We start from the raw sequence: 27,129 nt of genomic DNA, 5'->3' as shown, positions 1-27,129 counted from the left end.
CAAGGCATTAGGCATACTTAGTGAACAGACTGACCAAACAAACAAAAGCCCTCTGCCCTCATGGAGCTTACATTCTTATGCTCCAGAGATCCAGTCTCCCAGAATTCCAGGACTGATTCCAATTTTGAGGAAAGTGCTAAGACTAGGGAGTGATTTGGTTCTTTTATGAGTACTGATTTAAGGATTGCAGGCCACAGATATCTTCTTGAAAAACTTTTCCTGTTTGGAAAAAGGATCATTTGTGTTTGATAAAGCAAAGGAAGACCATAAAATAAATTGTTTTCTTGGGGCTTTGTTTCAGAACGGCCGGTTTGTGGGCGATGCTGACCTTGAGAGACAGAAATTTTCAGATCTGAAACTCAACGGACCCCAGGTAATTCTTTGGGCTCAAGGCCTGGGTTACTTCATATTTTCTTCCTTCCCCCACCTATAAGAGCATACTGGTGTCTTGTAAAGTGGCTGGCACATTGTAACCACCCATTAATGTTCATTTCTTTCATATAGGAAAATAAATGAGTGGAGCTCTAAAATATATATGTAGTTCTATTTTGGAATGAACTTTAATGAATGTTGATCTTTACCACTCCCTATATTCCTCTCCTCCCCACCATTTGACCCCTTAATTCTTGCATTCCTTTTCTAGAGAGGATATGTGTCTACTTTGCAGAAAACCCTACCTAAAACCTGGCTGTTTTTCAGCCGTAGACAGTAGTATCTGAGAGTAATACTGAGCCAGTCTGAAGTCGACTTTTATTGGAATTTTCTGGTTCATCTTAAAAGTTCATTATTTATTGAGGGAGATATTGTCTTGAAGGGTCACCCAGATGTAGATGTGGCTGCAGTTAACACAGTTGATATCCATTTAGATGAGAACTGGGAAGTTAAATCTGCTGTTTCTGTTACTTGAATGTTGATGTGGCTATAGTTAACTCAGTTCATGTTTGTTAATTGACCAGAACTGGGAAATTATATCTACTGTTCTTTGTTCAAGTTAGAAAGATGAGGATAGCCATCCCTCCAAAAAGTCTGGGGCCTATAGAGGGTGCATGAGGAGTCCTGGTCCCCAGGACCTGGTCCCCATCCCATGTTTTTCATTGGAATGGATTGTTAATATATATGGTATAATGTAGTAGCTTCTTCCTTTTTCTCTTTTCTGTTGTAGGATCACAGTCACCTTTTGTATAGCACCATCCCCAGGATGCAGGAGCCGGGGCAGATTGTGGAGACGTACACGGAGGAGGACCCAGAGGGAGCCATGTCTGTTGTCTCTGTGGAGACCTCTGATGATGGGACCACTCGGCGCACAGAGACCACAGTAAGCTAAGACTCGAGTAAGGTCTAGAAGTGTTGAAAGAGGTTTTCCTATGGTCCCTATTAGAGGAGGAACTAAGCACTTATTTAAGGTGGATGAAGGGCCACTGATCTTTAGTGAAGGCATAAAGAAAGTGATCTCTGGCCAGATAGAGAAGATAAAAGAGGTATGAGGAAAACTGGATGGGGGAAGAGAGTTGTATCAAAGTCTGCAGTAGCTTCCCTTATAGGCATAGTTACTGCCAGGGCAATTTCCCTGCTTCGGGACTTCCTATAAGATGGAGAGAAAAATACATTGTAAGGCATTTCTAGGGACAGTGAGCTGGATGTAGGAGTTAATTTCTTAGTGTTCTAGAATATAAGCTTATATTGGTCATTCCCATCATTAGATTATTTTCTTTGTCTTGTTCTTTACTTGAAGGTCAAGAAAGTAGTGAAGACTGTGACAACACGAACAGTACAACCAGTCCCTATCGGACCAGACGGGCTGCCTGTGGATGCTTCCTCAGTGTCTAACAACTATATCCAAACTCTGGGTCGTGACTTCCGCAAGAATGGCAATGGGGGACCTGGTCCCTATGTGGGACAAGCAGGCACTGCTACCCTTCCCAGGAATTTCCACTACCCTCCTGATGGATATAGTCGCCACTATGAAGATGGTTATCCGGCTGGCAGTGACAACTATGGCAGTCTGTCCCGGGTGACCCGCATTGAGGAGCGGTATAGGCCCAGCATGGAGGGCTACCGGGCACCTAGTAGGCAGGACGTCTATGGTCCCCAGCCTCAGGTTCGGGTAGGTGGGAGCAGCGTGGATCTGCATCGCTTTCATCCAGAGCCTTATGGGCTAGAGGATGACCAGCGTAGCATGGGGTATGATGACCTGGACTATGGCATGATGTCTGATTATGGCACTGCCCGTCGGACTGGGACACCCTCTGACCCTCGACGACGCCTCAGGTAGGCAAGGATATAGGGAGGAAAGGGTCTTTGCAAGACAAGTAGAAGGGGTAGCTTTTCCTTCTACTTTAAGAGATTTTTAGGATCAGAGACTCTTGTAACCCTCTCCCAACTGCCTTTTTTTTTGGTGGAAGACAGCCCTGTTCTTTCCTTTTCTGACTTTACTTAATATTGATTTGTTATATTTTCTTTTTTTCATTATAAACGTCATATTGTAATTATAGAAGAGGATTTGTGATGGTTATTGGTCTGTGTCCTAAAGGGTGGACTTTGCTTCCATGCCACGAGTTTCTGCTATTTCTGGGTAAGATCTGACTCCCTTTTGGTGATAAGGAGAAGCACAAACAACCTGATGACTGGGGCCATGGGATACACACTTACTTGTTCCTCAGAATTTCTTTAGCTTCTGATTTGGTGTTAAGAACAGTGTTGAGGGTGTTAGGCTTTCGAGGCCAGAATAGACAGTTAAGGTTTATATAAGACCCATCCTGTGGTTTTCATCCCAAAGTTAAAAACAAACCTTGACCTCACAAAGTGTGCTTAGGATCTTACATTTGATTATAAAGTGAACTGGGGGTGACATCATTAGGGAATGGTACATTAGTGACACTCTGAAAGGTCACTAAGCAGCTGCCTATGCTGGCTTTACTATTTGTCCCTGGCTGGGGATTCTTTAGTTAGGTGAAAAAGGGAGTGATTGATGTTTGGACTAGTAGATAGTTGACCTTGAGGGAAAGCTTTAGAATGGGAGTTGGCAAACCTTTTTTGGTAAAGGATCTGAAGAACTAGTTCAGGCTTTCTGGGCCATATATTATCTTGTTTTATGTTCTTTTTCATCTTGTTCTTCTTTTTAACAACCTTTTAAAAATATAAAGACCATTCTTAGTTTGGGGTGGCATAAAAACAGATTTGGTATAAAAACAGATTTGGCTTAGACACTGCTGACCCGTGGAAACCTGAGACGGTGTTTCCAGGCGATGAGAAATAAGGAAGATTTATGGTTGTCTTGATGGTACAGTGCTCTAGCAGTTGTTGGTGAATTTCTCTGTGTGCGGTCAAGACCTTCTAAAGAAAATGCCTTGGTGCTAATTTTCCTAATGTATTACACAGCTTTAGTTAACAGTGAACTGGGCTGGATACAGGGATAGAGACCATATTATCTAAGCCTGAATCACCCACCTTTCAGTTTTTGCCTGGACAGCTAATCCAACTCCCATGTGACTCACCTTTTATTCCTGAAGGGACACCAGACTTCGGCTGGTGCAATCTATAGCAGTGGTAGGTAGCAGCTGTCAATGAAGGAGTCTTCCCAGGGTGTTGGCTCTAGTACAAGCCTGCTTTTTCTGACTTCCTCATTGGTAAAGAGTGATTGGACCCAGGTGGGTGCGGGTGGCCAGGTCATTTAGTGTTGTGCCTAGCTGTGGCAATTGGTATAGAGAGAATGGTTCTGGGGCCTGGTCCTTGGATTTGTTCCAGGGAGGTGTTGGACTTGGAAACCTGCTTCTCCAGCAAGAACATTAGCTGCTTCCTGTTCCAGGACTGGGAGAGAGTAATACAAGGTCAAACTAAAACAGTAAGACAGAGTGGTGAGTGGAAAAAGACTGGGCTAGTCAGAAGACTTCTGCTTGTGCCTCTGCTACTGGCTCTGTAGCGTCAAACAAGTCACTTACTCTTTCTGGGTACAGCTTTGTTATTTGTAAAACAAAGGAAAGAATGTCATGATCCAGTGCCTGTAAAAGAAGGACAAGTCAGATCACTCTGTTTGCCATCTTGCTTATGGTAATTGTTTTGTAAGCGCTTTTAAAATAAGAAGAAAAGAAAAACATTCTCAATACAGAACTCAAAAAACCCAGAGCACACTATTGCTTGATAAAGAACCACTGTTAACATTTTGATGCATATCCTTCTATTTTTTTTTCCTAAGCAAGTAAGCATACTTTGACATCTTTCCCCTACTAAAATAGAATCGTACCCCACTGTTGAGTAGTCTACTTTTAAAACTTAGCAATTTAACCTGTTCATTTTATATCATTGATATTTTAAAGTAGTCTTGGTGATTTTTAGTAAATGCTTTCTTTGTCCTTCTGAATTTCTGTTGAGTGGTTGATGTTGATACCTGTGAGGCAGACCCTGGTCGGGCTTGAGGGTTTGGTGACTGGGGGCGTGGTTTTGTTGAACAAACAACAGGCTTATTTGGAGAGTTCCACACAATAGAGTCTCCCTCTCCTATGGGAGCCACTGAGTGAGATGAGCTCACAGATAATGGGTCTCTTCCTTCCTGGTGGCTATGAATAAATAATAGTGTGACAGATTCACCCTCTAGTGGTTGTTGGTAGTACCAGACAGGGAGGATTTACCTCAGGTTTGACTTCTGTCTTACCTTCAGTTGCTTTGTCTCTGTTTTTATTTTTAGTGGTTGTGATGTTGGTTGGTCTCCATTTCAACAGAATGTCTTTGGAAATTGTAGGATGGAAATCATGTCTTAAACATAGTTGTTGAGTAGCAGAGATGACCTTGGGATGAACTGTGGAAGTTAATGTTCTAGCTGATACCTCATCAGGTCCTCATACGATGTAACAAGAAGTCCTTTACTATTTTTACTCTATCAACCCCTCTTTGTAATTTCCAAAATAGGGTAGGGACTAACTTGAATATAAAGTGTGTTTACAGCTGTTTCCTGTGTGTAAATGCCTCATTTCCTGTTTAGCTAAGGGATTGTAAGAACTGTCCAGGCATTGTTTGCTGACTTCTGAGACCTTGAGTCGGTAGCCTTGGTTAACCACTGTCTGAGGGTTGTCAGGTATCATTCAATTGCTAACCAGTCAGGATTTGGTATTATTCTTTGTGATTAACCTCTTTGAATGCTAATCACTTTCTTAGCACACATACTTCATAGAAAGAAAAGGTAGTTTTAATTTGATTGTAGATGCCTTTAAAATGATTCCTTAATTGTTTCTATCCCATTGAGAAAAATTTATTGTGCATGCAAAGGAGAGATGAGATGAGTAGGAGCTGCCTTGAAGATGAGAGGTAGTAGGAGTATGTAGGATGCTAGATGTGACAGCTCTTTTTCTTGGTTCTTCTGAAACCTTACAGGAGTTACGAAGACATGATTGGTGAAGAGGTACCATCGGACCAGTACTATTGGGCTCCTTTGGCCCAGCACGAACAGGGAAGTTTAGCAAGCTTGGATAGTCTGCGCAAGGGAGGGCCCCCACCTCCTAACTGGAGACAGCCAGAGCTGCCGGAGGTAATTGCCATGCTGAGTTTCCGCTTGGATGCTGTCAAGTCCAATGCGGCTGCATACCTGCAACACTTGTGCTACCGTAACGACAAGGTGAAGACTGATGTGCGGAAGCTCAAGGGCATCCCAGTACTGGTGGGATTATTAGACCACCCCAAAAAGGAGGTGCATCTTGGAGCCTGTGGAGCTCTCAAGAATATCTCTTTCGGGCGTGATCAGGACAACAAGATTGCCATAAAAAACTGTGATGGTGTTCCTGCCCTTGTGCGGTTGCTCCGAAAGGCTCGTGATTTGGACCTTACTGAAGTTATTACTGGTGAGTTCTAGGCCTAAGGGAAACTTCTAGCTGAAGGACACTGTCGTCCCTGGAGATTTTGAAAACTAGAGGGATTTCCAGTCCTTTTACTTTTGATTAGAGGTTGTGAACTGATGGCCCTTGGGCCGAATCCATCACATGTTTTTAAAATTTTTTAGAATTGTTTGCTAATGTTTAAAATTCAGGAGATTTCACTTAAAATTCCAGATTCATGGGTTTTATTAAAAATGCAGAACTGCTGGTAACAATATATATGTCTTCCTATTTGGCAATAATTGGTCTTAGCTGATTTGGATCTGTTCTCTTGTTTGCAATACTCCCCAACACAGTCTGTTATCTTTGACTAGCTGCTTCCATATAGGAATTATCTCCCAAACATTGAAGCTGAATGTCCATGCCATTTGTCTGTGTCCTTGTAATTTCTTTTAAATGTTTTTCCTCACCTTGCTTTAAAACAGTGGTTTTCAAGTTTTGGGTTTTCAAATTGACCCTTTAGTGTGTATTGGAAACAATTTTGTGGATCATTGTTGGCATTCTAAGAAAGAAAGAAAGAAAAAGGAACAATATCGTGATATTTGCTCCTGGAGGAAGGGGGGGGGGCAATTGCAATGTCTGGAAACATTTTGGATGTAACTAAGGGCAGTGCCACTGGCATCTAATAGGTAGAGGCCGGGGTTGGTGCTAAACCTTCAGCAATGGCCAGGACATCTCCCCATAACAAAGAGTTACCTGGCCAAAAATGTCAACAGTGCTGAGGTCAAGAAACCGTGGTACAGATATGTCAGAGAGCTTTGATTATAGTATTGCTTTTTGAAGTTTTTTCATGATATGTATGTTTATATTGAGCCATATGTATAATATACTTTTTTACTGTGGGTCACAGATAAAAGCTTAATATCACTACAGGGTATTTGGTGATTGGGGAAGACTGAGAAAAGATGTAATAGGGATTCTCTTTGGAATTCTTCAAATATATCTTTGGTTTTGGAGAGCTGTCTGACCAGTTGTCTCTGCCAGGAACCCTGTGGAATCTCTCATCCCATGACTCAATCAAAATGGAGATTGTGGACCATGCACTACATGCCTTGACAGATGAAGTGATCATTCCACATTCTGGTTGGGAACGGGAACCTAATGAAGATTGTAAGCCACGCCATATTGAGTGGGAGTCAGTGCTCACCAACACAGCTGGCTGCCTTAGGTAACAGTAAGGGCTTAGAGAGTTGGAAGACTGAATTTTTGAGGACTAATTTAAATTTATTATTTTTTTAAGTTTAAATTTTTAAAAATTTTAACCTGTCATTCAACTGCTATTCCTACCTTCCTTGTATACCATGACTACAACCTATCTTTCCACCTTTATCGTTATTCCGTCATGTGTACCACATATGCCTGTGTTGTTGATTTGCCTGCTGTTCCCCACACATCCTCCCTCACTTCTATGCATCTTTGACTTTGTCCAACTAATGTAATAAACATTTTTTCTATACTTACCATGTGTAAGACATTTTTCTAGTTCTGGGCTTGTGTGTATCTGTGTCCTTGCCCTCAATTATCTGTATTTTAAGTCAGGCGGTGATAAATGCAACAAATGAGTTACAGGGTACTGGAAGGGATGGGTGTGGGGTTGAGGGGAAGAGCTCTTCCTCCTGTCTGTAGTGTTCTTCTCTCCTTATTTTTTGAGGCTAAACTCAAGTGTGTTTATTTCATGAAAGTTTTCCTGATTTCTTCTTCCTATACCTTACAAATGCTGCAATATATCATCTCCCTCTTTGGAATACATGTGTATGTTCTGCCCCGTTCTTCATTTGTGCTTCCATATAAGAAGCATCTATTCTGTCTTGAATTATTGCTGTTGGTATACTTTTATTCCACCACTGCCCACATACACATACAAAGGGTTATACTCAACTTTCTTTCTCCTGCAGTGCCTCGCTTATAATATAGGTACTCACTGTTTACTACAGGGAATAAAAAAGATATCAAGGAAGTTTGTAGATGTTGAGGAATATTAAGGGAGAATTTCTGGGTTTGAGTCATCTTGAAGTCCCTTTCCCCCCTCAGGAATGTCAGCTCAGAGAGAAGTGAAGCTCGCCGGAAACTTCGGGAATGTGATGGTTTAGTTGATGCCCTCATTTTCATTGTTCAGGCTGAGATTGGGCAGAAGGATTCGGACAGCAAGGTAAGTTAGTGACTGAGTGAATTCCATTCACAGCAATCATGAGGTACCCGGTGTGCAAAACTATCATCTCAGGCTTTTGAATAATGTTAGATATCTAGACCAGCCCCTACTCTATAAAGTGGGTGTGGACTTAGAAGAAAAGTTTTCTTTAAAATTTCCTTCACTTATGTAATATATTTTAAAGCTTCTTAACTCTACTTCCAAGGTTATATATTTTTTTTAGTAGGGAAAAGGGTGACCCAACTTTTGGATCATACACCAAATAGAAGAAGGTTCATCCATAGTTGAGCCTTCCAATAGCCTGAGGCTACAAGAATTTTGAGAAGCTTTGGGGCACTTAAGCATCATGAGAGATGCTTTTTGATTCAGGGTATGCTTTTTGAGGATCAGTGTTTTAAACAAAAATCATAGAAATTAGAAACCTTACTTGCTGGGCAATCATAGGCATTCTTTTTTCTCACTGAGCCTTTTATTTTGTGTTTCCAAGCTGGTGGAGAACTGTGTTTGCCTCCTTCGGAACTTATCATATCAAGTTCACCGGGAGATCCCACAGGCAGAGCGTTACCAAGAGGCACCTCCCAATGTTGCCAACAATTCTGGGCCACATGCTGCCAGTTGCTTTGGGGCCAAGAAGGGCAAAGGTGAGTCTTGATTCCTTGTTCCTTGCTCTTTAATGTGGGATGTGGAAAGGAAGGAATCCTTAGTTCTAGGGGCAAAATATTTGCTGAGCAGTACAGGAATCTGCCTGGTCAGGGATGTCTGTTTGCTCTGCTGCTTTCCTATGTTGTGTGCTTTATTCAAGGTGTGGTGGTGGTGGTGGTGGTGGTGGTGGTGGTATCAATGAATGAGGCCGAGAAGGGTGTGAATTTAACTAATCTGGGGCTTTCTCCCCCTTTCCTCCATTGTGTTTCCTGTGTTTTTCTTTTCCTCTCCTCTTTGTGCTTTCCTGCTTATTTGCTTGTGATCCTGTTGACATTGTTCTCCTGCATTTTTCTTTCTTTATTCTCTCTTCTGCTTTCCACCTTGGGTGATGCACTGGAAGATGAGTGGTTCTCCAGAGGTGAGTGGAATCTTTAAAGGCACTTGTCTACTTCTAATTTGCATGTTGTGATTATAGCTTCCCTAGTGTTTCCTTGCCTAACCCTTCCTATGGATGCATGTAGGCAAATTCAGTAGAGGAAGAGACCACTGAAACAAGTTTCTCTTCTGAGCTATTGGCTCAGGGCATGCTATTTCTGGGCAGCAGTCCATGTTCTCAACAGTGGTTATCCATATCTTACCTATCTTATGTGCTGCCTATACTCTGTCCTTGTTTCTGCACTAGCTGGGACAAGTTGGGGACACTGATTTTTCTTTGCCCCTCTTCATGCATCTCTGTTCCAAAGATTCTGACTGAAAAAATGTGTCAGGTTGGAGTTTTTCTTTTCTTAAACTTTTTATTTCCCCACCCTCCTTTTTTTTTTTTTTTTAATTTTCAAAGGGAAAAAACCCACGGAGGATCCAGCAAATGATGCAGTGGATTTCCCTAAAAGAACTAGTCCTGCTCGAGGTAAGTTATCTTTCTTTTCAGTCTCCAAGGGTCTTATAAACATAGGTTACAGATACAGTAGTTGGTAGCTAAAAAAGCAGATTTTATATAATACGTCCACTCTTTTCTCCAATTTATAGATTTGAAATTATGTGAAAGTATTAGGAAACGCTATAGTATTATAGCTGTAACTTACAAATGACTGCTTGCTAAGGCAACTGTTCACGTTACTTGAGGAGCTAGCATAAAGTACTGAGGGAAGTCTAGACCAGGAACTTTGGTGCCCTCAGTAGTCGCTGCAGTTCTGGTAACAAGGTAACAAGACCTTGCCTGTTATAGAAATTCTGTTTATCACAGTTTGAATCTTTATATTCATCAGTATAAACAACAATGTCAACAATAAGTCTAAAATTCACAGCTCTTCGTGGATATACAAATTTTAAGTCTTAAATCTATGATGGGCCCTTTTATTTTGCCTGTCTAATCATAGAAAAGGTATAAGTTGGAAATAATTCATTTGAGATGAGGAATCTTTTTTTTTTTTTTTTTAAATGTAATACATGTTTATTGTAAAGCATTTTTTTATCATCATTTTATTGAGATATATTCACATACCACGCAGTCATACAAAACAAATTGTACTTTCGCTTGTTTACAGTACCATTACATAGTTGTACATTCATCACCTAAATCAATCCCTGACACCTTCATTAGCACACACACAAAAATAACAAGAATAATAATTAGAGTGAAAAAGAGCAATTGAAGTAAAAAAGAACACTGGGTACCTTTGTCTGTTTGTTTCCTTCCCCTACTTTTCTACACATCCATCCATAAACTAGACAAAGTGGAGTTTGGTCCTTATGGCATTCCCAATCCCATTGTCACCCCTCATAAGCTACATTTTTATGCAACTGTCTTCGAGATTCATGGGTTCTGGGTTGTAGTTTAATAGTTTCAGGTATCCACCACCAGCTACCCCAATTCTTTAGAACCTAAAAAGGGTTGTCTAAAGTGTGCGTAAGAGTGCCCACCAGAGTGATCTCTCGGCTCGTTTTGGAATCTCTCTGCCACTGAAGCTTATTTCATTTCCTTTCACATCCCCCTTTTGGTCAAGAAGATGTTCTCCATCCCACGATGCCGGGTCTACATTCCTCTCCGGGAGTCATATTCCACGTTGCCAGGGAGATTCACTCCCCTGGGTGTCTGGTCCCACGTAGGGGGGAGGGCAGTGATTTCACCTTTCAAGTTGGCTTAGCCAGAGAGAGAGGGCCACATCTGAGCAACAAAGAGGCATTCAGGAGGAGACTCTTTTTTTTTTTTTTTTTTTTTTTATCATCATTTTATTGAGATATATTCACATACCACGCAGTCATACAAAACAAATTGTACTTTCGATTGTTTACAGTACCATTACATAGTTGTACATTCATCACCTAAATCAATCCCTGACACCTTCATTAGCACACACACAAAAATAACAAGAATAATAATTAGAGTGAAAAAGAGCAATTGAAGTAAAAAAGAACACTAGGTACCTTTGTCTGTTTGTTTGCTTCCCCTACTTTTCTACACATCCATCCATAAACTAGACAAAGTGGAGTTTGGTCCTTATGGCATTCCCAATCCCACTGTCACCCCTCATAAGCTACATTTTTATACAACTGTCTTCGAGATTCATGGGTTCTGGGTTGTAGTTTAATAGTTTCAGGTATCCACCACCAGCTACCCCAATTCTTTAGAACCTAAAAAAGGTTGTCTAAAGTGTGCGTAAGAGTGCCCACCAGAGTGATCTCTCGGCTCGTTTTGGAATCTCTCTGCCACTGAAGCTTATTTCATTTCCTTTCACATCCCCCTTTTGGTCAAGAAGATGTTCTCCATCCCACGATGCCGGGTCTACATTCCTCCCCGGGAGTCATATTCCACGTTGCCAGGGAGATTCACTTCCCTGGGTGTCTGATCCCACGTAGGGGGGAGGGCAGTGATTTCACCTTTCAAGTTGGCTTAGCCAGAGAGAGAGGGCCACATCTGAGCAACAAAGAGGCATTCAGGAGGAGACTCTTAGGCACAAATACAGGGAGGCCTAGCCTCTCCTTTGCAGCAACCGTCTTCCCAAGGGTAAAACTTATGGTAGAGGGCTCAACCCATCAAACCACCAGTCCCCTATGTCTGTGGTCATGTTAGCAACCATGGAGGTGGGGTAGGCGAATACCCCTGCATTCTCCACAGGCTCGAGATGAGGAATCTTTAACTCTGAGTGCTACCGATGAGCTAAATGAATGTTCTGAGTGCCAAGGCCAAAGTAAGCTGAGAGAAAAGAGGTGAAGAGGAAGGAGAGAGCGGAGTTGCATATAATGAATTGATATCTGTTCTGTTCTTACTATGGATTAATTATTCTTTAGGAATGGAGTCAGGCTTCTGAGTTTGCTGGTGAGTGGGTGGGAGAGTTTAGGCAGCCTAATGATATGGGAGCATTAATCCAGAGTATTAAGTATGGACTTCACTGGCCAGAGCCTGGTTTGCAGGAATTGATGAGCATCTTCTCTGCCTTCTTGCCATTTCTTGTGCAGGCTATGAGCTCTTATTTCAGCCCGAAGTAGTTCGGATCTACATCTCACTCCTCAAGGAGAGCAAGACTCCTGCCATCCTAGAAGCCTCAGCTGGAGCGATCCAGAACTTGTGTGCTGGGCATTGGACAGTGAGTACCTTTTAGAAAATGGATTTGGAGGAGGGAAAACTTAAATAACTAGTGTGCCATTTCTAATCTGTTTGACCTCTTTCCACATGCTACTTCTAGTATGGTCGATATATCCGCTCTGCTCTGCGTCAAGAGAAGGCACTTTCTGCTATAGCTGATCTTCTGACCAATGAACATGAGCGGGTAGTGAAAGCTGCATCTGGAGCACTGAGAAATCTGGCTGTGGATGCTCGCAACAAAGAATTAATTGGTAAGGAGTTGAAGTCTAACTATTATTACACTTTCAGTGCCTTAATCCAGTAGGCACTTAATTCACTTATTGTAATGGCTGAAAGGAAGAATCCTAGCCCTTCATAGTTTATGAAGCTGAGGATTAGAGAGGGTTACAGTTTAATGAGTTCTTGGAAAGACAAGAAGTGATGACTCTTCAAAGATAGAGTAAAAGCTATTATTTATTGAGCACTTGGTTTGTTACTAGGCACTATTAAGCATCTCTATGTTTTCATTTAATCCTCACCACCCTATAAATCTGTAATCTTTTTTTTTTCTTTTTCCTTTCTTTCTTTTTTTTTTTTTTTTTAACAGATAAGGAAACTGAGGGTCAGGAACAGGGAAGTTTAGTAACTTGCCCAGAGTTAACATAGCTAGTAAGTGGCATAAAGCACAGGTTTTTTGTTTTGTTTTGTGTTGTTTTGTTTTAATTTATAATGACTGTTCTATTGCACTATTATAATATTCAATATATCATTTTCATTAGAATATCTGCAAGGACTGTGGAGCATGTTTTAGTTTCCTTGGCTGCTTAAGTAATACCTTGCAGTGGATCAGCCTGAATAAAATGGGAATTTATTAGTTCATGGTTTTAGGCTGGGAAAAAGAACAAATCAAGACATCATCAAGGTGATACTTTCTTCCTGAAAACTGTCATTCTGGGGCTGGCTGCCAGTGATCCTTGGTCCTTGGTTGCTCTATCACATTGGCAGTGCACACGGTGGCCTCTCCTGGCATCGGTTCTCTTCCAGGTTCCATTGACCTCCAGCTTCTTGCTTCCTGTGTCTTGCTCTGTCTCAGTTTCATTCTGCTTATAAAGGACTCCAGTAATAGGACTAAGATGTATCCTGATTGAGGTGGACCACACCTTAACTGAAATAACCTCATTAAAAAGTCCTAAAGTGAGTTCACACCCACAGGAATGGGTTAAGTTTAAGAATATGTTTTTCTGGGGTACATACAGCACCAAACCACCACAGAACATATTTGATATGCAATATTCAGTTCATTGTGAATGAAGAAGGAGAGAAGAAATAAAGGAATAGGTAGGAGTCTAAATCTATGGCTATTGCTGGTCATTGTCCCTTTTGACATGGTTACTCCTATGAGAGAATGAAATTGATTCATATGGAGGAGTACCTATATTTTTATATGAGTGTAATTAAGTATTCTAGTTTAAAGCTCCTCACGAACTGACTCTGCTTGTTCTCCTTGTACATGTCTCTTCTGATTTCTTGGTATAGGTAAACATGCTATTCCTAACTTGGTAAAGAATCTGCCAGGAGGACAACAGAGCTCTTCCCAAAATTTCTCTGAGGACACCGTGGTCTCTGTTTTGAACACCATCAATGAGGTTATTGCTGAGAACTTGGAGGCTGCCAAGAAGCTTCGCGAGACACAGGGTATTGAGAAGCTGGTGTTGATCAACAAATCAGGGTGAGCTTACCATTTGGAATTATAGCTGGAAGAACTTGAGTGTGAGAGGGAATTTGCTGGGAAAGAGCTTTACCCTTTTACTTCCTAAGGTATTTCTTTCCTTATGTTAAAGCTTAAGTGTTAAGAGGTATTGCTCTATTTTCTATCTTAATGTTGATCTATAAATTGTTAACTAGATTGTTCATAAAACCTTTTTTGTGTGTGTGCTACTGTTTGGGACAGAATATAGGATTTGGTGGAAACCTGATCTTACCATTTTGGCATTTACACTCTTATTTTACATTATATTAGATGATACTGGTACTGAGCTCCTGTCCGTGGTCTTAATTTAAATTCCAATATGGTGTTACTTCTCTCCAAAGGAACCGCTCAGAAAAAGAGGTTCGAGCAGCAGCACTTGTATTACAGACAATCTGGGGATATAAAGAACTGCGGAAGCCACTAGAAAAAGAAGGATGGAAGAAATCAGACTTTCAGGTAGAAGGACTTAGGACTGAGGCTTCTACCCCCACTTTTTTTGGTCTCTGATCCCAGAATAATACTTCTGTCTTCTTTGGCTTCTTCTATTTCACTACCACACTAAATCCTACTTCTAAACCAAGTCTCACTAGTAAATAAATCATTTGGTTTACTCCTCCTCAAAAAATAATTCATTTGCTGTTGAAACAGCTCTGGTGTCCCTTTATGTCATGACATACTGTAAGTGCTGGTGCCACTTACAGATGGAGAGGTCCTTTGAAGGAGTTTGCCATCCCTGAGATTATGTCTCGTTTTGGTAGTCTGAATATTTAGTACTTTTGCTATCTCCAGGATGGGAACACAAAAGAAGCCATGGTATTCTAGTTTGTTTCTCTATATAGGGTATTTATTTAACCCTTATGAGTTGCCTTTTGGTAAGAGTTGAAATTGGGAATGGGGACCTAGAGATCTGGGCCCATTAAGGAGTAAGATGTGGGTGAATTCAGTATTCTGTGACATTATTGCATTTTATGTTTGCCTCCAGGTGAATCTAAACAATGCTTCTCGAAGCCAAAGCAGTCATTCATACGATGATAGCACTCTTCCTCTCATTGACCGGAGCCAAAAATCAGGTGTAGTTTCCCAGGGACACCCCCTCTCCTTTTAGGCACTCTGTACTGGGTTACTGACTAGGAAATAGGTTAGATATTTTTGGGTGTGCTAGTCTTAGGGGGAGGGGAATAATAGTCTGCCCCAGGATTTGTAACACAGAAGCTGGTAGATCTGAACATTTGAAAACACAAAACAGGCAGTTAGCCTGTGTCTGATCCCCTATTCTTTGCTTTGTGGACTTAAAATGACTGGAAAGTGAACGCTGTTCTCTCTGTTTCAAATTTCAGCATAATACCAAGTAATGTATCTTTACTGCTGAAAAATAAGAAAAAACAGATAACCAAAAAAGTAACATAAAATCACTTGTTTCTATTACTTGGAGAGAACCCTGTTATTTTATGTTATAGTATTTTAGACACTTCTGCCACATGAACCAACACATTTCCCCCAAAAGAAGAATCATATTTTGTTTTGTAAAGTGTTTTTTCACTTGTGTATATTGTAACACTTATTACCTTCATCACTCTTGGCTTTTGCCTAGATCAGCAGTTCTCAACATGTGGCCTTAGGATCCCCCAAACTGTTGGCGTTGGTACTGGTGGCACAAGAGCAGTGCTGGTGCTTAGCAGTAAATTGAGGCAATGGCACCGCACTAAGTGTTGTGTTCCTCAGTACTGTGTACTTGCAGGAAAAAGAAAATGCTGTTTCACTTGAGAATGTACTTAGTAGTAAAAACTACTGAGTCTCTACCCTTTAGCACACATCTTTATAATATTCTATGCTGATGAAATAGGAAATATTCATAAAACTCTTCTGCTTTATACCAAAGTATGACGATTGTCTGGAGGAAAAGCTCTTGTGCTATTGTTTGAGTTGCTCATTGGACTAGCCACTTTTTTATGGAACACCATTTTTACAACTAACAGACAAACCATGGTTACTCAAGTTTGGGTACTGGGACATTTTCTCAAAAATGGATGCAGTGAGTCTCTAACTTTAAGGAAAATAACCAACTGTATTTCTTGCCCATGATAAAATTTGAGCTTTCAAGTAAAAGTGATAATTTTGGAAAACTTTTCTGTTCATGAGACTGACAACTTCCCAATACATAAAGACTTTTCTAATGAAATCAGTGGTGATATTAATGAATATGGCTTTTTTGATATTGTAAATGAAATTTATATTGTATAATGAATTTGGAAGAGCCACATAACTCTATGAAGCAGTATTTTCCAAGTGACACATGTCAAAATCATGCATAAGTAAATGATCCTTTCGAAGTGTAAGATAGACCAATGAATTTTAATTTAACAGCATACAAAGAAATTTTGTAATGTTTCAGATTCCATATTGTTGTTAATCTTTGAAAAACTACTACTTGTTGAGTTTTGGTATACTATCAAAGAATGTCCACAATATCTGAAAATACTATTAAAATTCTCATTTTTCTAACTTCATGTCTATATGAAGCCATATTTTTTTCATAAACTTTGAATAAAATAACAGAACAGATTGAATGCAGAAGCAGATATAAGAATCTTGGTGTCTTCTGTTAAGCCATACTTTAAAGTATGTGTTTGTGCAAAAATGCAAAACAATGCTATTTTTATTAAAATATTATTTATGTTAACATGTAATAACTTTATTATTTTAAATGAAATAAATATTTAAGATTTTTCAGTATGATAAGTATTTATATATATATAACACATACCATGAAACGTCTTTGGGTCCTCATTATTGTTAAGGTTGTAACGGGGTCCTAAGACCAAGTAATTTGTGGACTACTGACTTAGATTGAATGGCTTCTTGTGTTAGGAGTCTATGAAAGGATATCTCACTAAACCCAATGAGGGCTTTGTTATAACCCTAGAGCAGAGCTTACTGCCTGGAACATAGTGTGCTCAGTGTAAGTTTGGAAGAAGGGGCGGCGGTAGGGAGAGTGGGAAGATAGACCAAAAAGCAATTTTTATGATAAATGTAGATTTTGGAGAGCTGATATCTGACCTGGATAACATTCTTACTCCATATAGATAAGAAACCTGATCGAGAAGAAATTCAGATGGGCAATATGGGATCAAACACAAAATCATTAGGTAGGTAATTAATTCCTGCCCAAGGGTAAGGAATGGTATTTCATTGGGATGATGAGAGCTATCTAGCTCTGTAGCTTTTGTTTTTTTTTGTGTGTTTTTTGTTGTTGTTTTCAGTTTTCATTATTGGTGGGTAGTGCATTTAACAGTTAAATATATTTAAATAATTTATAGGTGACTGCAGGACTGCAGCATTGATAACTAGATAACCAATTCAACTAGAAACCAGCTAACAAGTAACTGTCTAAATTTAAAATACTGCTCTTATTTAGATCATACTTTGTTTTGATCACCTTCCTGGGGGGGGGGGGGGGGAAGTCTGCTGGTCACATTGGAAATATATTAAGGCCAAATCTTCCGATATCCATTCCCTGAGGTTTCTTCAGCTGGAGTTAAGCCTCCAACTCTAGGGCAAGCCCAGGTTTGTGCCCTCCAGCATTAATGCTCTTTCCATCTACCAGAGCAGACAGCATAAGCTTCACACCAGGCCTCACAGTCTGAGTGTAGCCCATCCCAATTAAACTCGAGTTGTTGACTTTTGCAGAAATAGAAGCAGTGGGATCCAACTAATATTTGGCTGCAGTGCCAAAGCGAGTGCAGTTGGTACCTGATGTCCAAGCAAGGTTTGCTGAAGTGTCAAGATCTTCAATACTTTCTAATAAATTTATCCTCCAAATTCTGTCCCATCATTGACATTAGTGTGTAGCTGGAAGTCTCCAGTCCTGTAGCCCACTGCAAAGTTATTCCTTGTCAACTTTGATTTGGCACTGTCAGAGGTCATCTGCTAACCAGCAAGCCCAGCCCTCATAACCAGAGATGGCTGAACTATGGATTGCAGGTCCAGCAAAATCAAAATCAACATCCCAACCAAGGTTTATACACTCCCTCTTGTAAGAAGAATTGATTTTATCACTATTCTTTCCTGTGTTTGGTGAGCAGATGGTATCACATGTCAGTTTCAAACCTTGACAAACCTGATCTTTGATTGCAATTTTTGTTCCCTGAGTGTTGTCAGTGGTCCATTTTTCTGTGAAAGTGAAACTGCACTCTCACCATTTGTATTTGGTCTCCAAGTTCCCAGTAACTTTACCGGTGTCTGTATTAGATGAACCAGATGTTGAGAATTCCACACCACTGCATGACTTTGTTTTCACATCCAGTTTCACCAAGCCAAAACCAGATCCTTTGTTGAAAATATGCCTGGCAGCTTTGCTAAGGTCAGCATATGATGGAGGAATGCACATTGGCCTCACTCAGCTCTGCCCATAGGTTGCCACGGCAAGGCCATGGGAAGGGGTGATTTGGTTGTCTCCTGAAGGGGGCCGCTGCCGCCACTCTGCTTGTGGCTGAAGCACTAGGCTAATTCAAGATAGGGCTGCAGCTGGAGGACAAAATGAAGGAGACGCAGCCCCATCCCCATCCCCGCAACCCCTTCCTTGCCTCACCAGGACCTGGCCACTGCTCCCAAGTCTCCACCCACCACCCTCTCCAACTTGCTGTGGAGTGGCCACATTGAGGGCAATCTTGCTCTCTGGGGTGGGCTCAGCTCTATGGTTTTTAACTTCTAGCACCCTCACCATTTATAATGCTTTGGCTGGTTGTGTTTCTATTTGGAAGGCTGAGAGAGAACTTAGGAGAGCTTGATCCATCTACTTTTTTCCATATTCCCATACGTTCAGAGGTTTAAAAAAACAAAACAAAACAAAAAAAAAACTTCAGTGTCTTCCCCTATTCCTGTACAATTAAGTTTGGGTTTATACTTTGTGATTCACAGTGTGACCCCAAGCTCCGTCTCTTGTCTTTTCTGTATGCTCTGTTTCAACTCACCTGTTCTACCTTGCCATTCTATCTTTTCACTCTGGACTTTTAAAAATTTTGCTCATGTAAATATCTCCTACTGGATTGTCCTTCCATTTGCTTTTCTAAGGTTTCTTCATCCTCAGAGGCTTAACTCAAGTCTTGTCTTGTTTGTCAGGTCCTTCCTAACTACAGCAGCACTGAACTCTCTTTCTCTTCTCTTAATTCCAATCCCTTTATAGATCTCTTCAGTTTAGCTTTATCATATGCCACACTCTTGAATATTTTGTATATATTGTCTTCCCAGTTAGATTCAATTCTTTTTACCTCAGGGATCACCAGACTTTGTTGCTTTTTTGGAGTATTTCACAAAGCCCAGTTCCTTCCTGAGGTACCTAATTCACATGCTTGATATGTATTTGTACACTAGAGGGGAATGTCGTTTCTGTGTATTTTTTTCAATCCAGATAACAGCTATTCCACACTGAATGAGAGAGGGGACCACAAGAGAACACTGGATCGATCCGGGGATCTGGGGGATATGGAGCCATTGAAGGGAACACACCTGATGGTAAATTCTCTTTGTATATGTTACCCTTCTAAGGCCAGTTCTGTTTTGATGCCTGCGTGTTTTGTGAAATAGGGAAAAAAGTGCATAGGGAAAGACAATAACCTCTTCTGGTAGAGATTTTCGGAAAAAGTAGGGGTTTTGACTCACCTTGGGATTTCTTTGGCCATTATTCTGCAGTGGTCATAATGGGGGAGGAAGGCTATTAATGTGTTACTAATATAACTAATGTGAACTGATCTGTTCTCATCCATATTCCTCTTCCTGCCTTTTCCTAAATGTCTTGCCCTTCTCTTACTGTTATCATAATTTTGTATGAGTTTGCAAGTTTTGGGATTTACCTGAAGTCTGGCACTCACTCATGAGGTTCCTATTTCTTTACTCTCATACTAACAAATTGCATGTATTTACAGCAGGCCGAGGGGCAGGAATCTCTGGAGGAAGAGTTGAATGTGTTGGTTTTGGATGATGAGGGTGACCGAGTGTCTTAACCCCACCATGGTATGTCCTCCAGCCACCCCCAAAATTGTCCTTAAGGAAGGAGGCCCCTGTATGCCAGCAGTTTGCCAATCATGCTGATCTGATCAGGCCAGAGACAGTAGCCTCGGTCACATGGGGCTTGGGGATTCTGCTTCTGTGATTATTACCTGTTAAGAGGCTGGGACATGCAGCTGGTGATAATGATTCTCCAGTATGTCCTACTTTCCTTCCTGCAGATTTACTCAGATGTCTTTTTTGGTTCTTCTTATTTCCAACCCTTTTAACATTCTTTTTCTCTTTTTTCTCTACAGCAGAAGATTTAGCACCACTCTCTCCACTCCATCGGGCTTATAATATATGTACTTTTATTTTTTGGTGGTGAAATGGACTGATGATTTTTCCTTTTCTTCGCTGGACTATTGTGCCAACTGCCAGGCTGCCTCCTGCCCTTACAGCCCTAAGTGGCTGCTTTCTTTCCATCAACTCCTAACTTCTTCCAGTGAAGTTTAATTGTCCCCTTCCCTACCACTCCAGTCCCCCCCAGTTTCTCCAGTGAGCCTGATTCAGTTATTTGCATAGGATATCTCAATCTCCTATTTTGAGAAACAGCTGCAGATTAGCTTTTTTTTTTTTTTTTTCTTCCCTTCCCCTCCAGCTCTCTCTGGAACTCTTGGCCTTGTATGGAGGGAGGGAAAGAGTAGGAATCTTCACTGGAAGCCTTGGGAAGAATTGGAAGTTACATGCTATATAAGCAGTGTCCAGCAGCCTGATAAACTGATGATTCTTTATCAAGACTTTTTTTCCTGGTGGGGAAGGTAGTTTTTGGTTTTTGTTTTTGGAAAAAGGGAAGCATGAGTCTTCCCTTATTCCTAATGGCTATTTTGAAGCAAAGAAGGCCAGCAACATTGGCACATTCCATCTGGCAAAGGCCCTTGAGTAAGTGTGAAAGTCTCCTAGAACTGGGATTAAGAAACCTGGCTCCCCTCATCTCTGAGGCAGGGATCATCAAGGACCTACAGACTCCAACTCTTCTCTAAGCCTCTTGCCAATGTTGGGCTACTGCCTCTGCCCCTTACTGAGGCTGTACTTAACTCCTCTCCCGTCCTGTGGTTTGTTGCTGGCCTGGTCTGTCCTGGCCATTTGCAAGAAGCTGAGAAAGAGGAGAATGTGTTGAGGAAGACTTTTTGCCTGAAAAGAGCAGAAAGATGTGTTTTGTGGAGAAGAGGCACCTCTAGGAGGAGCTAGTAGGAATGTACACAAAGTGGTTAGTCTGAAACTGGCAGGAAGCTTCAAAGCTGGCTTCCCCCCTGCCCTATTTCTCCTTTTCCTACCTTTATAGACCTGTTTCCTCCCCTGCCTCCTCCTTGGAGTTGGTTGGCCAACTAAAGGACTCGATGTACATAACTCCTGTCCCCTTTCTCCCTTATAAGGGGGATTGCCCCCGGCTTTGCCTCTTCTTTGTGCCTTTGGCTTGGGGTGCATCTCCTTCTTCCCTTTCATGTGCCTTTCTTTGCCTCTGCAGTCTCATTTCTCATGGTTTTGCAAATTATGTTTTGTTGCTTTTCTACCCACTATTGGCCCTACTTGGCAGAAAGAAGGGACGACCTAGAGAACCTGATTCTCCATTGGGGATTGGTATGGCCTCTAATTTCAGCCAAAGCAAATTTTTGCTCAACAGTTTATGGTTGGGATTTTGCAATAATCCCGTTCTGATGAATATTTATATGAGGTTGATGGGAGGAGTGAGTGATGGGGGGCTCTTACTCCTTAGTTGCCAGATTTTACCATTGTCTCTAAAGGGGTTATAAGGAAGTCATCACTCCCCCTCTACCCCCACCCCCATTCCCCACACTGCCCTGCCCCTTCCTCAGTTTAACATACATTACCAGGTTGGGCTACAGGAATCAGCTACAATGTGGGTCGATGTTTTTTTTTTTTTTTAACCCTTTTCCTTATTTGCCTTTTATTCCTCCCCCCTTAATCTAAAAGCTCTATTCAATGCAACTGGAAATCTGTATCCTCCTCTCCCCTTCTTCCCTTATATATTGAGGCTATGGGGTAGGAGAAAAGTGCACACACCCTTCTCCCCCTTCCTTTATGGATTAAAATTCCTCTCCTCCCATTTCTTTCCACTCTCATCCACCTTTTCTGGCAAAAAGGAGCCTTTTGCTCTCTGTGACCCTAAGAGCACACTGCACAGGGGAAATTGCCCCCATCCAGACCTGGCTCCACTTTTTTCTCTTGTCCTCGGCTCTTTTCCTGGTGCTCTTTTTCTCGGTGGGGTGTGGGTAATAGAACAGCCATGGGCTTTGGGGACCTTTAACTGTTTCTCTGTTTTGCTTTGTTTTGTTTATAAAAAAACACTAAATATTCAATTTCAGAAACCAAAAATCCCACCATCCCACCGAACACTACTAAGGGGCATATCTTCAGCTCCATACTTTTTCTCTTTTTCTTTTTCTCTTGTTAATGCTTTTAAAAACAAATGAGTTTTTTATATAAATAAAGTTTTTTAAAGTGTGTATGTGGGAGGTTGTGTCATTTCTTCACTTTAAGCTATATCTCTTCTCTCCTTTTCATCTTGATTACTTCCTTGTATACCAGTTATTCTCCATTGCAACCAGAAGGGTTTTGTACCAGGATGGATTTAATTTGAGCTTAATCTTAATTCTTATCAAATCAACATTCTCTTGAATTATATGTGGAACATTTTTTTTTCCTTAAAGATTCTCAAAAATTAATTGTGGCTGAAGCTACATTTACATGGGGAGCTTATTGTTATCTTAGAGATGGGAAATTGAACTATAGAGAATTATGATTTCCTTAGTTACTGTGATTCTTTTGGAACATTTGACAAAACTAACATTAAATAAAGTCCACTGCAATACATGCTGCAATACATGGTGCACTCAAATTTTACATTTATGACTAGAAGAGTAGAAGCTACCAATCCCAAGTGCCATCCTCATAAATATGAAACTGTAGGATTAAAAGGCCCATGCATGTAAGTACTTGACACTGGGCCATCAGGTTACTCCTTCAGAGAGGAGGAGGGACAGCCTGATATCTTCCTTTGTTCCCTACCAAATGACATGGGTGGGTAGCAGGTACCTGTTAGATTACTTGAGATTACCAGGGATTGAATTTACTGCAGAGGCTAAGGAATACGACCTATGGAAAGAGACTTATTTTTCTGGGGCCTGTATTTCCTGTTTTATAATTTAAAATGAGAGAATTTGTTAAATGCTTTCTGTATGCCCGTATCTTTAGATTAAAATTATATAGCTGCTCCTGGTGATGGTCATGTCTCGTTTCGTTGAACTAGGATTTGGGAATGAAAACTCTTGGTCTAGTGAGACCAGAAAACTTATGCTGTTCCCTTTTAAGTCTTGGTGTTCGACAATTGTAGTTTTAGGCCAGAAGGATGAAGCACAGAGCCAAAAGTATTAGACTTGGTTTTCCAAAAAGGTTTGGTAGTCCCATCTGAGATGATTTTTACCTACAAAGAAAAACCTGGCTACTGGTGAATCATCTTTATTCTTTATTATCCACTGGCATTAAGCTAGACACAATCCCTACTCTTCCCTCTTTCTGGATTAATCTATTTGTTTAATTTCATTCAGTAAATATTTACTGAGCACCTTCTATATGCTAGGCATTTTTACAGGTTTTACGTTTAGGTTAGAGAATGAAACAGATCCATTCTCAAGTCAAATGGAATCCATGAGAACCCTTTGACTAAGATCTGTGATCTTTTAAAAACATTTCCTCTGTGCCTTTTCTAAAATGAGGTCTTAGAATGATCTGTAAGTTTCTTGACACTAAGTTAGTGATGCTTTTGAAGGCTATAGAAAGTTCTTGCATACACTAACTTTAAGAATCCTTTGGACTTTGTCAGGGTTTGCACATGTGGCTCCCTGATACTGAGTTTTTCTGCAAGTGGTTATAGGTAATGCTTATCCACTCTACTGCCTCTGTGAGGTTTTTATGTGAACATGTTTGTAACATGGCTGGCTCTGATGAGTCTTGCTGAGACATGCAAGTGTTCAAAAAGCCATGACTTCACCAGGCCACTTGTTCTTTCTGGTTAAACTAATACAGTTTGCTACAAACTGGAGACATCTCACCCAGGAAGAACTAAGGACCAGCTTTTCTACATTGTTCTTTCCCATTTTGTCAATTTTTATATTTGAAGTGTGGGAGGTTCATTTTGGTATTTGCATGGGTGAGCTATAGACTACTAAACTTACCTAGCCTTATAGATCTGAGTGAGTACACAAGAACTGCTTGTGACGGTTGTTAAAAATGCAGATTCCCATGTTCCATTTCCAGAAACTGATCAGGTAGGTGGAACTCAGGAATTTGAAATCTCGGTGATTCACCCAGGTTATTCTTACGCATGCTGCCAGCTAACCACCTTGAGACCCTCGTCTAGTGATGCTTAAAATAAAAGCTCAATTTAGAACCCAGGACAACTGGTTCCAAATCCACTGGCAATAAAACTAGTTTCATGGTGGGTGTAGATACAATGTGGTATGATGGTCACTTCAAAAAGATTTCATGGAAGAAACAATGTTTAACTCAAAGGAATGAATTGCTTGTACTAGAATTTGAGGTAATAGTGGTAGGCTGGTGTACAGATTGGAGAAATTTATCCTGCAAATCATACCACATAGGATATGTCCAGGCCACTGGTGGTGGTGGGGGGGGGAGCCAGCCCTTGATATGGGGCCCCTTAGGGCACAGAGGAGATACTGACTGACGAAAGTATTAACTCTGGCTACAAAGAGTACCTCAAAGAGAGCAAGACTAACCCTGTGGCCCCATTGGCTAAAACCAGGAGGCTGTGTCTGGAAGTTTGGAATCACTGGAGAGAGACAACTTACCACAAAACACAAAAAAGAAGATATCCCTAGGGCAAATTTATTTTTCATATAACCTTTCATATAACCTCTTAACTTTCCTGCCCTTTGACTTTGTCACTTTAGGCACTAATTTTTAGCTGATCCATCCAGAATGTAGGGGCAAATATGGAGGAAAAACTGGAGGAAGTGAGGTGGGGCAAGCATAAATGAAGATAATTGTTTTTATCTGCATTATGATATCCTGACTTTTTTTTTCTCTCTCTATGCAGTATGAAATGACCAGGGCCAGCTATCCACAAATGGATTGAGTCAAGAGCTTTACACCTGTTATTTTAGGTGCCATAAGCATTAGTACAAGCATGTGGCAATTTGCTTTTATTTTTTTAATGAGTAAAAGTGCTACTCTTCTCTCCATTTACATCTCTAGTCTTCATTGTTGAAAAGAACAGATACTTTCACTTTTATAGTGGACACAGAAGGAGTTACTACCATGCCATCTTTTCCCCTAGGTATCTCTAGTGCTAATGGACAAATAATCTGAGTGCCCTATGGCATTTGTGCATGAGGAAAATACATTTAAAAATGGGTATCTGCAATGATGTTGGACCAGGCACTTAACCTGTTCTTTTCTTCACTCCTATCATGTTTTTCTCTGCCTTGAAGTTAGCATTAACCTTGTTCTTTTGTAAACCTTGGACACTGGGCCTTTTTAACCCCCTCTGTTGTCATGATTGGGGTTGGAGAGGAGGGTGCAGTGCATATAGTTGGAATTAATTCAAGCTTCTGTTTTTGGTGAATTAAATACTCTGAAAAATCCTTTCAGTAGGAACAACTAAAATGCTGGATAAAATATATTTATAAATAACTTTTTAAACAATGCTGAGTAGGCTTTTTCTTTTGTTTTTAGTATTTTTAAATGTAGACAACTTCCCAATGTAAAGAGAAGTAACTAGCAACAATAGAGTGTGCTCTGATCTGCTTCATCTTTGGATAATACCTTTATTTTCCTTCCAGTTGTTCTACAATGTTTGGGTCTTGGTCTGGTTCTAGAACCCTAGATGGCATTGATTCAATCTTCCTTTGAACTCCCTTTCCTTCTGGCATAAATTTAAGGTTCAACTGTCCTGAAGGACCACTCTATCTATTGGTCAAAGTAGGCAATAGCTCAGATTCTTCCTACTATTGGGTTTGTGCCTGATGGTCCAGTCTCATCGTATTCTCCTTACTTCTCTCTTCCTTTCCCTTTAATTCCTCTTTTTCATTGCTTTCCTCTTCTTTTCTCCTGCATTAGGTTTCTAGATGTGTACTACCTAGCAGTCTCCTAAAAGTCAACAAAACTGTCTCTCTGCTCAGAAGTTTGTTCCCTTTAAAAGTGGAGAGCATAGCCAATAGAGCAAAGCCATTTCCACCCTATGACTGATAGAAGGAAGACTTTTCATGCAAAGTTCCCCTGTCAGCAAGTTCCACCTGCAGAGCAGAGAGTCCCAGTTCATTCAGTTTAGGGATCCTGGCAGATTGGCAAGACTGACCTGAGAACCCATGGCCTCTTTATCCTTTCCTGTCCCTTGCCTCTATTGCCACATCAACCCTTGTTTTTGGAGTCAAATAGGACCAGTGCAGGGTGGGGACTTGTCCTTGCAGAGCAACCCTCCTTCTGTGAGAAATCTTGAGTAAAACACCAAGCACAGAGCATAGTAGGTGCTTGAATAGATGAGTACCTAGTTACATAGATGTATAGATAGAAGCGCTAATGATTGGGTGCCCTCTGCTGGCAGAGCCCATCACCAGGAGGCTCCACCTCCAGCAAAAGATGTGGGTATTCAGCACAATCCCTCAACTCCACCCTGTCACACACATGGACCGTTTTCTAAAATTTTGGTTTAAATTATAAAAGCTTTCATACTTTTTTTTTTTGCAAAGATTAAAATACTACAGATTATGGAAATTTTAAAAGGCAGATTATAGAAATTATAATTCCCCATTCCCTTTTATCATTTTCTAGGGATAACTAATGTTGACCATTTGTTGTATATCCTTCCAGATATCTCTGTGCTTATACAATATATACTTATTTCTACTGGAATAATTCTGGGCATGGCATACAAATTCTGCAGTTTGTTTTTTTTCCCATAAAATTATGTCACAGGCATCTCTCCTCTTTACTGCACTCTTATTTTCCTCATGACTGTCTAGTATACCATTGTAAGTCTGCCATAATTTTATTTAGATCCTGATATCTTCCTCCTTCACCACAAATTTGTGTTACATGGAACTTGACAGCTCTTTCCTCAGGAGACTTGTGTCCCAGTATG

At 40.7% G+C, this 27,129-nt stretch overlaps 1 protein-coding gene and 1 pseudogene across 7 annotated transcripts in view; one reads left to right on the top strand and one right to left on the bottom strand.

Moving 5' to 3' along the window:
- Positions 1–22,476, top strand: part of CTNND1 (catenin delta 1) — a 45,386-nt gene extending 22,910 nt beyond the window's left edge. For 4 of the 7 annotated variants that reach the window (XM_037838379.1, XM_037838374.1, XM_037838373.1 and 1 more), the window contains 17 exons: positions 302–373; positions 1,163–1,315; positions 1,733–2,268; positions 5,365–5,828; positions 6,846–7,029; positions 7,893–8,010; positions 8,498–8,651; positions 9,053–9,070; positions 9,491–9,559; positions 12,109–12,236; positions 12,336–12,486; positions 13,751–13,943; positions 14,306–14,420; positions 14,947–15,034; positions 17,048–17,110; positions 19,372–19,475; positions 19,886–20,233. In XM_037838379.1, coding sequence (XP_037694307.1) covers positions 1,199–1,315; positions 1,733–2,268; positions 5,365–5,828; positions 6,846–7,029; positions 7,893–8,010; positions 8,498–8,651; positions 9,053–9,070; positions 9,491–9,559; positions 12,109–12,236; positions 12,336–12,486; positions 13,751–13,943; positions 14,306–14,420; positions 14,947–15,034; positions 17,048–17,110; positions 19,372–19,475; positions 19,886–19,963 — 2,580 coding nt within the window. In that variant the 5' untranslated portion in view covers positions 302–373; positions 1,163–1,198 and the 3' untranslated portion in view covers positions 19,964–20,233. Of the gene's footprint in view, positions 1–301; positions 374–1,162; positions 1,316–1,732; positions 2,269–5,364; positions 5,829–6,845; positions 7,030–7,892; positions 8,011–8,497; positions 8,652–9,052; positions 9,071–9,490; positions 9,560–12,108; positions 12,237–12,335; positions 12,487–13,750; positions 13,944–14,305; positions 14,421–14,946; positions 15,035–17,047; positions 17,111–19,371; positions 19,476–19,885; positions 20,234–20,263 lie in introns of those variants that run through there. The other 3 variants (XM_037838378.1, XM_037838377.1, XM_037838376.1) reach the window with 3 other exon arrangements.
- Positions 17,500–18,378, bottom strand: LOC119535967 (annotated as a pseudogene).
- Positions 22,477–27,129: the final 4,653 nt, after the last annotated feature.

Source organism: Choloepus didactylus, chromosome 6, assembly GCF_015220235.1.
Source record: "Choloepus didactylus isolate mChoDid1 chromosome 6, mChoDid1.pri, whole genome shotgun sequence".
Classification (NCBI taxonomy): Eukaryota; Metazoa; Chordata; class Mammalia; order Pilosa; family Megalonychidae; genus Choloepus; species Choloepus didactylus.
This window is presented reverse-complemented; position numbering and strand designations above follow the sequence as displayed.